The 14,495-nt window shown below is 47.0% G+C and overlaps 1 protein-coding gene across 6 annotated transcripts in view; it reads right to left on the minus strand.

Moving 5' to 3' along the window:
- Window positions 1-8,708: 8,708 nt before the first annotated feature.
- Window positions 8,709-14,495, minus strand: part of ANK1 (ankyrin 1) — an 826,509-nt gene continuing 820,722 nt past the window's right edge. For all 6 annotated transcript variants that reach the window (XM_085634053.1, XM_085634051.1, XM_085634052.1 and 3 more), the window contains one exon: window positions 8,709-13,903. In XM_085634053.1, the coding sequence (XP_085490179.1) occupies window positions 13,877-13,903 (27 nt within the window). In that variant the 3' untranslated portion in view covers window positions 8,709-13,876. The remainder of the gene's footprint in view (window positions 13,904-14,495) is intronic.

Here is a 14,495-nt window from a genome sequence, read left to right on the forward strand (position 1 = left end):
CCTGTCAAAAACAAGATCTATCGCCAGTCAGACCAAGTCAAGGAAAGCATAAAAGCTGAAGTCAGCAAGATGCTGGAGTTAGGGGTCATTGAACCCTCTGAGAGCCCCTGGGCTAGCCCAGTGGTTCTGGTCCCCAAACCCCATCAACAGGGTGGAAAGAGAGAGATGAGGTTATGTGTGGACTATAGAGGGCTCAACTCTGTCACCAAGACAGATGCTCACCCTATTCCAAGAGCATATGAACTGATAGATAAATTGGGGGCAGCCAAATTCCACAGTACCTTTGACTTAACTGCAGGGTACTGGCAGATTGGCATTGCCCCAGGAGCAAAAGAGAAAACAGCATTCTCCACACCTGATGGGCATTACCAGTTTACTGTGATGCCTTTTGGGTTAAAGAATGCCCCTGCCACCTTCCAGAGGTTGGTGAACCATGTCCTGGCTGGGCTGGATCCTTTAGTGCAGCTTATCTTGATGATATTGCTGTCTTTAGCTCCACCTGGCAGGATCACCTGATCCACCTTGGGAAGGCTTTAGAGGCCCTGCACAATGCAGGCCTCACTATCAAGGCATCCAAATGCCAGATAGTGCAGGGCACTGTGGTATACTTGGGCCACCTTGTAGGTTTGAGGCCAGGTACAACCCTTACAACCCAAGATCCAGGCTATTGGTTTGTGGATGGTAGGGTGTAGTAAATGTGTACTGCACTCCACACTCCTTCCACATGTGTGCCAGGTAAGCAGACATGAAGTTGGAACCTCTTTCTGAAACCACCTCCTTAGGAAACCCTACCCTAGTGAGGACACCCAGGAGGGCCTTGGCTACTGCAGGAGCCGTAGTAGTCCTGAGTGGAATTGCTTCAGGGTACCTAGTAGCATGATCCACTACTACTAGAATGAATTTGTTCCCTGAGGCTGTGGGAGGTGTCTTGCCACTGGCTTGACAGGTAACACAGGAGCTGGCAAACTCCTTCACCTTTTGCTGCATCTGGGCCCAGTAAAAGTGACTAACTAGCCTTTCCCAAATTTTGGATTGCCCCAGATGTCCAGCTAGGGGGATGTCATGAGCCAAAGTTAGGAGGAACTCCCTGTACTTCTGTGGCACTACCACCCTCCTGGTGGTTCCCGGAGTGGGGTCTCTTGCCTCAGCATACAGTAATCCCTCTTCCCAATAAGCTCTGTGGGTACCACTGACATCTCCCTTTGCTTCTGAAACAGCTTGCTGCCTCAGGCTTTCAAAAGTGGGACTGTCTCGCTGACCCTAGCACAGCTCTTCCCAAGTGGGTCCCCCTGGGCCCAAGAGTTCAACCTGGTAAGGGTCAAGCTCCATGGGCTCAGTTCCCTCAGGGGTTTCCAAGTCCTCTCCCTGTATAGAGGGGTCCTGAGGGCTCTGCTGTACAGAAGCTGGTTCCCCAGTCTACTTACCTTTTCTCTTGGTTGGTTGGGCCATTATTTCAGGCTCCAGACCTACTTTGTCACCCTTCCTCTTGCTCTGTGCTGTGGTTTGCACACACACCAATTCAGGGATGCCCAGCATGGCTGCATGGGCTTTCACCTCAACCTCAGCCCAGGCTGAGGTTTCCAGATCATTTCCTAGCAGACATGCAGCTGGCAACCCTGGAGAGACCACTACCTGTTTCAGGCCAGTAACCACCCCCCCCCCCCCAGCCTAATGTCACCATGGCCATGGGATGACTAGTGGTGACACTGTCAGCATTGGTGACTGGGTAAGCTTTCCCAATCAATTATTGCTCAGGGGAAACCAGTGTGTCTTTCACCATAGTGACACTGGCACCTGTGTCAGGAAATATTTCTTTAAGTTGGGTGGCCACACAGCTACAGTGGCAAACTCCACTTCCCCCAGTGAGACTAGACTTGCCTCAGTGTGTTCCCAGATTTGCTCAGGGTACACTTCTGATCCCATCTGTACACTTGCTGCCCCAGGAGTAGCTGTACTGGGTGCCTTAGGGGCTTTGTTGTGGGGGCAAGATTTATCTACAGTTAGGTGTCCTGACCTCTTACAGTCATTACACCAGGCCTTTAAGGGATCAAAGTTCTTCCCCCTATAGGGTTGAGGCACATAGGGAGTAGTTTGGGTCCCACCCCCTGAACAGGTTTTTGAGGCCCTTTGGAAGACTTAGACTTTTTATCTTTGGGATTCTCACCACCTTTCCCCTGGAGAGCTTTGTGACCACCTTCTTCTGGTCACCCCCAGTGGCTGTCCTTGTCACCCTAGTCTTGACCCAGTGGTCTGCATTCCTTCCCAATTCTTGGGGAGAAATTAGACCTAGGTCTACCAAATGCTGATGCAACTTTTCATTTGTGCAATTACTTAATATATGTTCCTTCATGAACAAATTGTACAATCCAGTAAAATCATGCACACCATGTCCAGCTAACCAACCATCTAGTGTCTTTACTGAGAAGTCTACGACGTCAATCCAGGACTGGGTCTGGGTTTTGTGAGCCCCCCTGAATCTTATTCTATACTCCTCAGTAGTGAATCCAAATCCCTCAATCAGAGTCTTCCTCATGAGGTCATAGGATCCTGCCTCTGGCCCAGTGAGGGTCAGAAGCCTGTCTCTGCAGTTACCAGAGAACAGTCCCACAGGAGTGCCCCCCAGAGAGGTTTCTTTATTCTTCTTATTTCACAAGCCCTCTCAAAGACTGTGAACCATTTGGTGATGTCATCACCTTCCTCAAATTTAGGGACAATCCCTTTGGGGATTTTAGGATCAGAAGTTTCCTCCCTATCCTGGTTTTTATTATTGCTGCCACCATTGATGGGTGCTAAACCCATCTCTCTCGCCTTTCTTTTTCTAGAGCCAGGAGCTTGGACTCTAGATCCAACCTTTTGGCCAGCCTTGCTAAAAGGCTGTCCTCTTCACTGGTGGGTCCCCCAGTGATCTCTCTGGTACCTGGTTCACCTGTGTGAGCTCTAGGTTCCCAGATGCTTATTCTTGGATTCAAGGGTATGGGCTCCCTTTCCTCCCTAGGGAATAGTGTAGGGGGTTATTATCCTCCGTCTCTTCTTCCCTTTCCTCATCTGACTGGTCATCACCGTGTTCAGATGGGTGGTCCTTAGCATACTCAGCCAAGAGCTCCTGGAGCCCTAGTTTGGTTGGATGCAGACCCATTGGTAATTTTTAAATTTTGCATAGGGACCTCAATTCCTTGAAAGACAAGTGTAAGTAAGGTGTGAGGTAGAGCTCCTCCACCAGGTCCATGTTAATATTTTCACTAATAGCTGGGTTTGTTTGAGTCATTCTAACCTGACAGTTCTAATCCTCTACCCTGACTATAGTGACTTTTATTTTTCTAAAATTCTAATGGGACTTAAGCAAGGCCCTGACTAGACTTTTAGTATTTTGGAAAAGACCAATCAGAATTCTAAAGGCAATTTTAAGAGTTCTGTTGTGTGATCAGATGGTAACCAAGTAGTCCAACAAATGCAAGTTTGTATCCCACCGCTGATCCACCAATGTGAGAAAGTGGCTCTGTATATACTGTTCCCAAATAGGTAAAGTGTGTACAGAGTCCACAGTCCCCAGAGGTTTGGCAGAGGTTAAAGTTTGATATAACCTTATTCTCTAAAGTGGTAGCTTGGTCGAGCAGTAAGGCAGTATCAGAGGACAGTGTAAAGCATTTGTTGTACACACTCAGTCAGCAAGTGGTCTCACACACTCAAGAACTGAACTCTAGGCCAATGGTTTGTATAAAAAATATATGGTTGTTTTATTTTAGAACCAACAATAGGTATCAAAATATACTTTCTCAGAATGAGAGGCTTTAGTTAAATACTTTTGCAATATGCAATTGATTTTTGTAGGTAATAGTTACAGGTTGTTGCAATAGGCAACACAATTTCAAACACAATAATACATTGAGCTCAATGTGAATTTTAAGTTATTTGCAATAGATTACTTTCAGGATTACTTTTCTAATTCCAGGACTGGATCCTAGATTCAGTCCTGGGACAGGTCTTGGAAACAAGTGAGTAAATTTGTTTTAGTTACTGTTGTGATTTTTAGGCAATATTTTGCTATTTTAAAAGTTGACACTTAGAAGAAATTTCATAGAAAAACAGTCAATGATTCCCTATGGGAGAAAATTCAAGTTACAGGTAAAGTATGTTCTCGTTACTTTTGTAATCCAGGGCTGTGCTCCTAGGCTCAGTACTGGGACCTCTATCTAAAACAGGTAAGTAATTACATTTTCACAGTTTGTATGATTTTTAAAGAATATTTGTAGTTTGCAAAAATCGACACTTAGAAGAAATTTCATAGAAAAACAGTCAATGATTCCCTATGGGAGAAAATTCAAGTTACAGGTAAAGTATGTTCTCGTTACTTTTGTAATCCAGGGCTGTGCTCCTAGGCTCAGTACTGGGACCTCTATCTAAAACAGGTAAGTAATTACATTTTCACAGTTTGTATGATTTTTAAAGAATATTTGTAGTTTGCAAAAATCGACACTTAGAAGAAATTTCACAGAAAAACAGTCAATGATTTCCTATGGAAGCAAATTGGGTTATTGGTAAGTACGGTTGTGAGTACTTTTCAGGGTCAGTGCTGGGCACCAAGATCCAGCACTGGGATCTCTCCTAATAGCAGGTGAGTATTTCCGTTTTCGTTACTCGGGTGATTTTAGGTGAATATTTTAAGTTTTAGAAACTCCACACTTAGAAGAAATTTCAGAAGAAACCAGTCAATGTTACCCTATGGAAGAAAATTGGGTTATCGGCTTTTGGGTAAGAACTTGACTGGCAGAGTTAAGGTTCGGGGCACAGACTCAGGGGTCTCCCAGGGTCAGGTTGGTACAGTTGTTACACCCTCAGTGGCACTGGGGCGGCCGGGTGTAGAGTGAGTTAGGTCCAATGTTATCCTATGGGAGGCAGGGGGGCCTTGGTTGGTGGCTGCTGACTAGCAGGCCACGGGGCTGTGGGAGCTGGGCTCCTGATCACTTGCTCAGGGCAAATGGGGAAGTAGGTAGGAGTAGAGATTACACTGCCAGGGCCACTCGGGTGGCTGGGTGCAGGGTGCTTTTGAGCCTTCGGGCGCTCAATGGATTTAAATGGGAAAGCTCCAGGATGAACAAAGGCTGCAAGCTCGGGGACGAAGATTCTTCAGGTGCCACCACCACTTCGAGGGGTGAGTTGGGTAGTTGGAGGATAGGTAGGTACCCAGGAGTCGGGCACAGGGGGCCGCAAGGTGCCGGGTGCAGGGTTGCCTTTTGGTGTCGGGAAATCTTACCCTCTGTTGATCGTGGCGCGGTTGGAGGGGTCCCTGGTTCTGAGGCTGCAGGCGTCGTCAGGAGCGTCGAGGGGAGTCCTTGGGTGCCGGATTCGGGGTCACAGTTGCCGGGGGGACATCCTCAGGGTCTTTGTCCACTCTGGCACAGGCCAGGCATGCAGGGGTTAGAAACTTGCTTTGAGCAGAGCCACTGCTCATGGGAGTCCCAGATGCTCAGAGTCACAAGGTAGCCAGGTCCTCCGGGGTTTGTGAGGTTGCTGGCCACAAGAGGTGCCGGGATTTAGCAGGAGCAGGTTCGAGGGTCGACAGGCCGGTAGGGCTGGGACCAAAGCAGTTGGTGTCTTCCTCTTCTTAGCAGCTGCATGGCAGGTCTTCTTTCTTCTTGCTCTTCTTTGCTTTTTCAGAATCTGGAAAAGGAAGGTTCAGAGTGCCCCTAAATACTAGATTTAGGGGCATTACAGGTAGGTAAAGGCCAGTGACCAATATTACCCTGCCCTGGGGTGGGTACACCCCCTATCCTGCCACTTTCCTGTGGGGGGGGGGGGGGGGGGGAGTAGCCTAGTCCTGATTGGGCAGGGCCTCCCATCTTCAAGATGGCGAGCGCCCGGAGATGTGCTTCACCTCGCCTCCCCCACCTGAGTGGTGGGGTTGGCAGGCTGGCACATCCCCTGTCCTTACTTGGGGTTTCCGGCCAGTCTTCCCGCCAGGCCTGTAGAAGCTCACAGAGGCGGCATGCCTTTGAAGCTTCTCCCTGCCCACCCTGGGGGAGGAGACCTAGCACCTCGCCCAGGATGTGCATTGTTGCAGGCCCAGGAGAGCGGGGGCTCTCCACCCAGGGGTCCAACAACATGTCTGCTGTTGGCAGCCTAGGCAGCCTCCCAGACCAGACGTGGATTGTAGGTTAGGTTTCAGGGGGCATCTCTAAGATGCCCTCTGTAGTGCTTTGTACATTAAATCCCACACTGGCATCAGTGCGGGTTTAATGTGCTGAGAAGTTTGATACCAAACTTCTCAGTCTTCAGTGTTGCCGTTATGGTGCTGTGGAGTTCGTGTTTGACGAGCTCTCAGCACCATATTCTCTTAAATGGCAGCACTGCACTTACAGTGCCCAGGAATGGTCCTGGGTACTGTAGGGGCACAGGGCTCATGCTCCTGTGCCCACACCACTGGCATAGGGCACCCAGCTAGAGGGGTGGCTGATGTATGCCAGGGCAGTGTAGGATGTGTGCCATGTCGACTCTTTGTTTTGCCTTGTACCCAAACACTCAGCCTGCGAGGGCAGTGTGGTTGTGTTAGGCTACAGGGCCTCCAAGGGTGGCACAATAAGTGCTGCAGCCCTTAGAGGCCTTCCCTGGTCACAAGGCCCGGGGTACCTAGGGTACCATTTACCAGGGGCTGACATTTGGCCAGGGTTTGCCAATTTGGGATGTTAGGTTATAGGGAAGGAACATAGGCCCTGGGCACCTGATTGGCAGGTGTCCAGGGCACTCTCAGTCAAAGTACATTCAGCAATTCAGCAAAAAGTGGGGGCATACCATGCAAGAAAGATGGCACTTTCTCACAGACCCCCAAAAAGAGCACCTTGGGATTGTTAAAGCAAGTCCTATCCACTCATAAGGAATACCTGTTCTCTCTACAAAATAAACCTCTTTTTGGTATATTATGTAAAGAGCCAGCAGCCTACAGTAGGGGGCAGTCTAATCCCAGGAATGGAAGAAGGCATGATTGCATTTCAGTCTCGCCAGGTTTTATTCAGTTTTCTAACCGAAAAGGAAGGAGCAATCAAAGGGCATAGCTAGCAAAGTTGACTAGGGTTCCCTTTGGAAACCTGAGGAACTTGTTAAGGTCAGGCTCTGTACTGTCACTTTTCACTAAGTGAATCAGCGACTGATGTTAATCGAGATGAAGGCCTCATAGAGCCTCAAGGAGTCCCTGTCCCCTCTTTGGCTGACCCATCTTCCTCCTCAGATGACAGCTGTAACCTCGGCGTGGGCCCTCAACCCTTACAAGTTTTCTTGAGTGTGAAGTGTTTGTTTGGTACCAAGATATTGTTCTTAGAATAGCAACTGATAAAAATATAGCGCCTTGAAAATCTTTCCAAAAATATGGTCACATTGTAGTTAATAACAGAAAATTAACAGCCAATGGGACAATATTTTTGTAAATGATTTTTAGGATGCAATATTTATATCAGACAACATTTCCATATACAATATTCTGAAACGTAATCAGTTATTAGACATTGATATCTTACAAAGCGCGATAGTCACGACTCGTCAAATTTGTTCCATTGGGTGTTTCTCAGTGATAAATTGCAAAGGAATAAATAAGAGACAGAGTCAGTTGTTTTTGTGGATAAATGAAGGAATTCACATGGAGGTTTTGGGATTTGCCATCATTGTGCTCCTTGTTACTGTCCTGAAGCCAGTGTGAAGGCACAAAGTGCAACCATGTGGTGGCCAATCAGGGTGTATCACTGGAACTTGTAACCAACCTAGAGTTTTGGATTGTGTTGCAGGATATGAATAGGGCACATCAGACCAGCAATAAAAGCACTATACGAAAGTTCTTTTGACCAATTATGATGTGAGAAGAGTTTTGGCGAACAGAACGAACCTGGGGTCAATGAACTAGGTGGCTCAAATTACGGTGGACACTGAGTTGATCACATGAAAGTCCACAAAGGATTAAGAATAAGCGGGAACAATACCTCGTTTTCATGTAGGACAATCGTGTGAATAAAGTCCAAGAGGATTATGACAGATTTTAGGGTAAATACCAATAAAATTCGGGAAGGTTGGAAATTATAAGAGATTTTCACTGAGATAATCTCCTTTCAGTTAAGCAGTTATAGGAGATGAATTTCCTGATGCGCTTCTCTGCCATCATGACGTTTCGCTTTTTATTAAAGATCCTTAGAGGCGTTTAAACTTGTTAGTTGGTATTGACTTTGAATGCTGCAGGACAATTTAAATATTGCACTCACACAGTACCTGTTCCAGCACTCAGTCTGGTGGCACAGAACTAAACCCCTTTCGTATAGCCCCAGAGATCTACGGTAGAGGCAGACCTTGCATGTCTCTTTTTTTGTCAGTCTTCATTTTAGCAGTACAGCTTTCAATGGGGTACTCCATTTCATAAAAGCCACACATGTTAGGGATATCACTCACTAGAGGCCACACTGATTTAAAGTAAAACAGTGCGTTTAAGGGGAGGACTTGTTATTTGTACTAGGACCGGTGTCACCTTGAGCGTTGTCCTATCAAGGTCAGTTGCGATGCCCCTCATCGTGTGTCTGCATAATGTGCAATGGGGTGAAAATGGTAAGTTCTACATTATTTAATGTGCTGTGTATCCATTTCAACATGACCTCCATGAGCTGGCCGCCGCTCCTCCCGCCCCTTTCAAGCCCCCTTCAACCCCTCCTCCGCTACATAATAAGAGACAGACAGGAAGCCATTGTGCATATTTCTTTATGAATCTGTCCAGCTGGTGTACAGGTGAAAACAACGCTGCCCCAGCTTTCAGGTTCAGGGGGGGCAACGGAGTCCACCCGACAGGCTCATTTTCAGAATAAAAAAGGAAAAAAATAAAGATATCTTAAAACCTCTAAAAAGCTTCTAATGTGCAACCCCTTAGCATTCTCTGTCCCTCCCCCTCCCCCCTTACTGCGAGCAAGGCGAGCGTGCCTGCGGCGCGCGCTCGGTAGGTGCGTGAGGCGTTGGCGGGAAGAAGCCATGCCTGCCCATGTGGGCGTCTAGAGTACTAGGCTAGTCCATTCCGCTGCATTCAAGAGTATATTAAGTATTTTACAGAGCCCCCTCCCCCAGCCATCCACCTCCCAGATCTGTACTGCACTTTTTGACAGTCCCCTCACACGCCCACATACACCCCCATACACACTTTTATTAACATTATTTTTTTGCATGGTGGAAGCATACACTCTAGGGAGGGTTTTCTCTTGGAAGACGAAGCCCCCAGTGCAGGCTGCAGTAGGAGCAGGAGGAATGGAGAACAGCAGTGTGAGCCCAGCAGAGAGGAAAGAGCAGGAGGTGCAGTGGTTGAAGGGTATAGGAGAAGGAGGGTGAACAGGGCTGGCGTGAGTAGAGTACAGGCGGTAAAGAAAAGAAAGCAGCGGGTGAAACAGTATGGGAGGGAAGAGAAGATGGACAGCCGAGGTACGATTGAAGGTGCCAGCAGAGATGTCACAGTGGAAGTAGAGGATGGGTAGGGTTCTAAGAAAGAAGCAAAGCCAGGTCCAGCAGGGGGTGGAAATGTGAGCAGATAAAGGGAGGGAGAGAGTTACTTTTGCGTAAAGAGATATCTGATACCAGAACTGCGAGCAAGCTTCCTTTTTGTCACTAAACAATGTTCATTTTATGTGAAGTTTCTTGAAAAACTAAGCAAGCTGTGATGTAGCAGGCATGGATACCAACAAAATGCTGGGTAAACATCGGTATGCAGTAGATGTGGGGACCTGCAGAATTCAAAGCATGCTCTGACAGAGCAGGCACAGTGACTTTCAGCTGTGAGTAAAGCGGAATTGTGATCTTCATGAGGAAAGGATTTGTGACACAGATGGCAAGTTGTACTTTTGAATGTAAGGTATGTCCTGATTGGGCAGGTACTGTGATCTTCAAAATGCCAAGCAATTAGTGACCCTGCAAGCATTCCATCTTTTCAGAATACAAAGCAAGTTATGGGGCTGCAGATGTGGTGTCCTTCAGAATATGAACTTGTCTTCGATATTACTGATCCGTGGTCAGTCAACATTGGAGTAATCATGATCATTCCATCTTCCACTATTTATCAATATCGGAGTAATCATGATCATTCCATCTTCCACTATTTATCAATATCGGAGTAATCATGATCATTCCATCTTCCACTATTTCAAATCGACTAAAAGCAATTTTCAGGGTACTTTGGAGGTAGCAGCTGTCCGATCCCAATGCGTGTCTGTAGTGAGTCTGCAGTTTCATATTTCAGTGTCCACATACTAGAGGTTTGGCCTGCACCTTTGCTTCTTTAAAAGTCCTCAGGGGGCAAGCTGGAGCCATATGTTGCACGGGGTCGAGTGTGAAGTGGAGAGGGTGACCAATGCTGGAGTCCACTGCAGGTGTGTGGAGTCAAGTCCAGCCTTGCAGTTTGCGTCTCACCGGTAGGCCATCAGAGAGCGAACAAGTGACCACTCCAGCAGCTTGTGAGTGACAAGGCCGAAACATTGCATCTTGAGAAGTAGTATTACACTGCTAGAGCAGTAGAGTGCCACTTGCTGACAATGTGTCCCAGTGCGGTCGTCCTCTGCCTCCACACTTTAGCACGTGTACATAAAAAAACGATCTCCTGCCCTGCAGCACTCATTTACACAGATGTGCGATTGCACAGGGAGCACTGATATTGCATTGTCATTGCTGGGGATCCCGGGGTAAATCCCGCCCTGGTACAATGGCACGGTGCTCAGTCATCTTGGCCTTGTGCTCTCGGCTTTTCTACAGGCTTTCGGACACCTCACCACAAAGGCAAGAGTGTGGAGCTTTTTTGGGACAGAGAGGGAGTAAAGAGGACAGTGAACCGAATCCTTCTTTAAGACGTAACTCCTTCTGACCGAACTAACAGCCTTGGGGAGCACAGATCACAGGACTTCCAGTGAAAATGTGCTGTCATGAAAAAAAGTCCACTCAAAGAGTACAGCATTACTGGAATAACGTCGCCAGAGCACCATGGAAGAGGTGTTTTAAGTGGGAAATGCTGGCCTGCAATCGCCGAACAGCAGCCATCTTAAAAAAGATTTCTTTGTTGTAGTGGGAGGACTCTGCTAGGCAGGTATTATTCTACCCCTGGTAGTTTATAACTTAGTTTTTTACTTCTGTTTGACCATTTGTTTTTACACTGTGTGCAGTTCTGTTTTCATTTTCCATGAGCTGCCTCTTCTGTCAAAACCTCCAACTTCCACACTATCTGCCTCTATAGAGAGTCTTAGTTAGCAAATTTCCACTAACACAGCTCAAGGCCTGTTGACCACTGTTTGAGAAGAGAAATATGTGTGGGCCAGGAAAGCCGCTTCAGGGCACTGCCTAGTTTTGGGCAACTGTGGAAAATGCTTGCTTGTATATACTTGTTGACCGACCCAGGGTTGTTCGATAGCCGTAACCTAGATAGGACACTGGAAGAGTATTGGAGGGACATGGGCCACTGGCGAAGCCTATCCCTGTCCTTGATGGGCAGGTCAGCCCTTTACAAAATGATTTACCTGCCCAAGTTCTTATATATCTTACAGAATGACCCATACAATATTCATGACCATTTTCTTCGGTTAGTTGACAAGGTAAAGAGACTGCTGCTATGGGGCAGGGGGCCTGCTTGGATAGCACTGACCATGAAATCGGAGGATGGGCGGGTGGATGGTTTTTGTCGAACCTTCGTCATCTGAGCTGCTGGTTGTTGATGATTTGAGCTGATCATTAGGTGGAAAACCATTTTGATGGGGCAGAGAAAAAGTTTCAGTGGAGAGCTCCATCAAATTCAACATGCCTGTTAAGTCTCAAATTGCTTAGCTTTCAGATAACACTTAAAATGGACGTTGTGCTGCATGCCTCATGAGATGCCAGTGTTAAAAACAGACTACATCTTTTATTTTAAGGACACAACATGGGACAAAAAACAGAAAACAAATGTCTGCTATAAGATTTATGCCCCCTTAAATGTTCTGAGATTGGAGTGCAGAGGCCCTCCCACTGTCACAGACTTCTAGTTTGACCTCACTCTAAGCATAGTGTCTCACTCTAACCCCGTTTCTGACCCTGACTTTTTTCAAAATTCAGCTATTGCTTCTTTACTCCTTTCCGCTTCAGTTTATCCAGCCCTTGTTGATCCGTAGAAGGATTATTTCATGACTTGGGACTACACATAGCATTGTACACTAGTACAAACAGCATAAAGCATTTTAAATGAGTGAATAGACGTGAAAATCACAGTAACTGTTCATCCTGTTCCCTGAGTTCCTCAACCTCACCTAACTGCAGTCCTCCACAGGTATATAAATACCGTCCCTCCCTTAACTTGACTCAGTGTCACACTTGCACCATATAAAGCCACCAGGTCTTAGTCTAACTGTATTTGCACAAATTATCGGAAACACAAATATTGTGGGACAGAATATTGTGTCAAAAATATAGAGGACAATAATATTGTGGTGGTCATTTTCTATGGGTAAATAAAGTTTTTTTATATATAACTCCACATATATGTACCATGACGATATATATCTTCAAGATACTCAGATCTGAAGTTAAGAATTGTAAATTTACACTTACCTATTAGCACATACCTTCTCAATATTCTTGTCCTCGATTTTTGACACACTATTCTGTCCACACGATATGTGTGTTTCTGACATTCTTTTACTGATCCAGTCTGACTAATGCCTACCCCAGCTTGCCCCCTTCACACCTTTACTTAGGGTGGAAACGGGCCTTGGCCCTTTCTCCTGCTCCCTTTTTCCCACAGTAGGCCTGGGCATCTGCCTGTCTCCTGCATGCATGAGACTAGAGCTGGTCTAACTCATGGATACTTCAATTTAGGAAAAGAAGACAAGACCTCAGCCTAACTTCTTTTCACTCCCGTTCAGGCCTGAACTAGGCCTCTGCCTGACTATTGCTCATTCCAACACCAAGTTCTGACTGGCCTCAAGTCTCCCACCTGCTCACTTCCACTCAAAATGAACCAGGATTGATGTGAAATGACAAGGCCTCAGCCTAACTCCTGCTCACGCCGAGCCTGCACTGATATTCAGGGGCTGTGCTTTCCTCGTCTCCTCCGTCCCTACTAAGTGCATGCTCATGTTTTTTTACCTTTTATTTTGCATAGTATTTCTTTATTTGGTACCCACAAAGCTAAATTGCAGAAGAGTTTGCACATTGTGCTCCAGAGTGCAGAATGAGTCCCCTGCACAATGTGCCGACATGCTTGGGCACACATGGGCGGCTCCCAAGGATCTCTCTGGGGGTACTGCCAATGTTCCCAGCGCTGTACACCAGTGCCCCCAGTGAGCACACAGCTCTAGTCGGGAGTAATGCGAGAGCTTGAATGTGGGTCAGGCTCTGTCATGGCCGGGCTGCTTTCACCCCTTCCAGGCACCATGCGATGGCTCCTCAGGTCCGCTGATATCCAGACATGCGAAGAAGTAAAGCCCAGGCGCCCAGAGCCGCTCCAGGGTCAACAATGGCAGATTCCAGTTTTTACATTAAAGGTCGGTGTGGAAGACATCCCTCGTGAGAAGGAAATAAGTTATAGATAGGGCAGTGTCATTGCACGACAGACGTTCACGCCAACTTCCTTCCCTGCGATGGTACGGGCCAATGCTCTGGCATAGGCGGGACTTTGGCAATCCGAGGAGGGGCAGAAGGAGCTGGCGCCTGCCCCAGTCTGCCCCCACCCGCCACGGGATGGTCCTCCAGCCTGGTCCAGTAATAGTGGGTCATGCGTCAGGTCCTCATGCGAACAGACCATGTTTTCTCCATGCCGTTAGCCTATAGAAACGAGTACAGCCAGATCTGCATCCATATGGCCCGGCCCGCCTCCTTGTCTGCTTTGGGGGTGGGTCAGGATGATGGCGGGTGGGGGCTAGTGGTTAGGGGTTGAAGTGAGATCCTACGGAGACACAAAAAGAGGAGACTGTTATCTAACACACTGGTTATAAACATCAGCAACACAAACACCGATCAAACCAAACACAGGCTGGCCTTCTGACCAGGGATGCCACCTTTCTCAGATAGAAATACCGGCCATCTGCTCATGTTATGAGATTCTACAAAGGAGTGGGGAAACAAAGTAGGGGAACTGTGGGCAGAGAATCAGAGGGCGGGAATAATCCAAGGATTGGATCAGTGGAGAGGGTCAGAGGTGGGGCCAGAATGCACAAAACATCCCAATTTTTAGTATTTGTTTGGCATTTCACTGACCAGTTACAGCTTATTATGTTATTTAATTCAACCAATGGATACATATGATTATTTGAGGTTTAATATGAGTTATTGACATTAAAGTAAATTTACAAAGTGGGATATGTTTCCAATCACAGAATGACCCAAATACTCTTAAAAGTGGAAGCACAAGCCATTTGTCTCCGAGCCATGGAGTTTCATCAGCACTTCTCCTCCCTTTTTCCACAAGAGCAGTTCAAACATGATAGGAAAAATATCATACTTTGCAAATGTTTTCTATATAATTATGGCTCTGCCAT

Source organism: Triturus cristatus, chromosome 11 (assembly GCF_964204655.1).
Source record: "Triturus cristatus chromosome 11, aTriCri1.1, whole genome shotgun sequence".
Taxonomy (NCBI): Eukaryota; Metazoa; Chordata; class Amphibia; order Caudata; family Salamandridae; genus Triturus; species Triturus cristatus.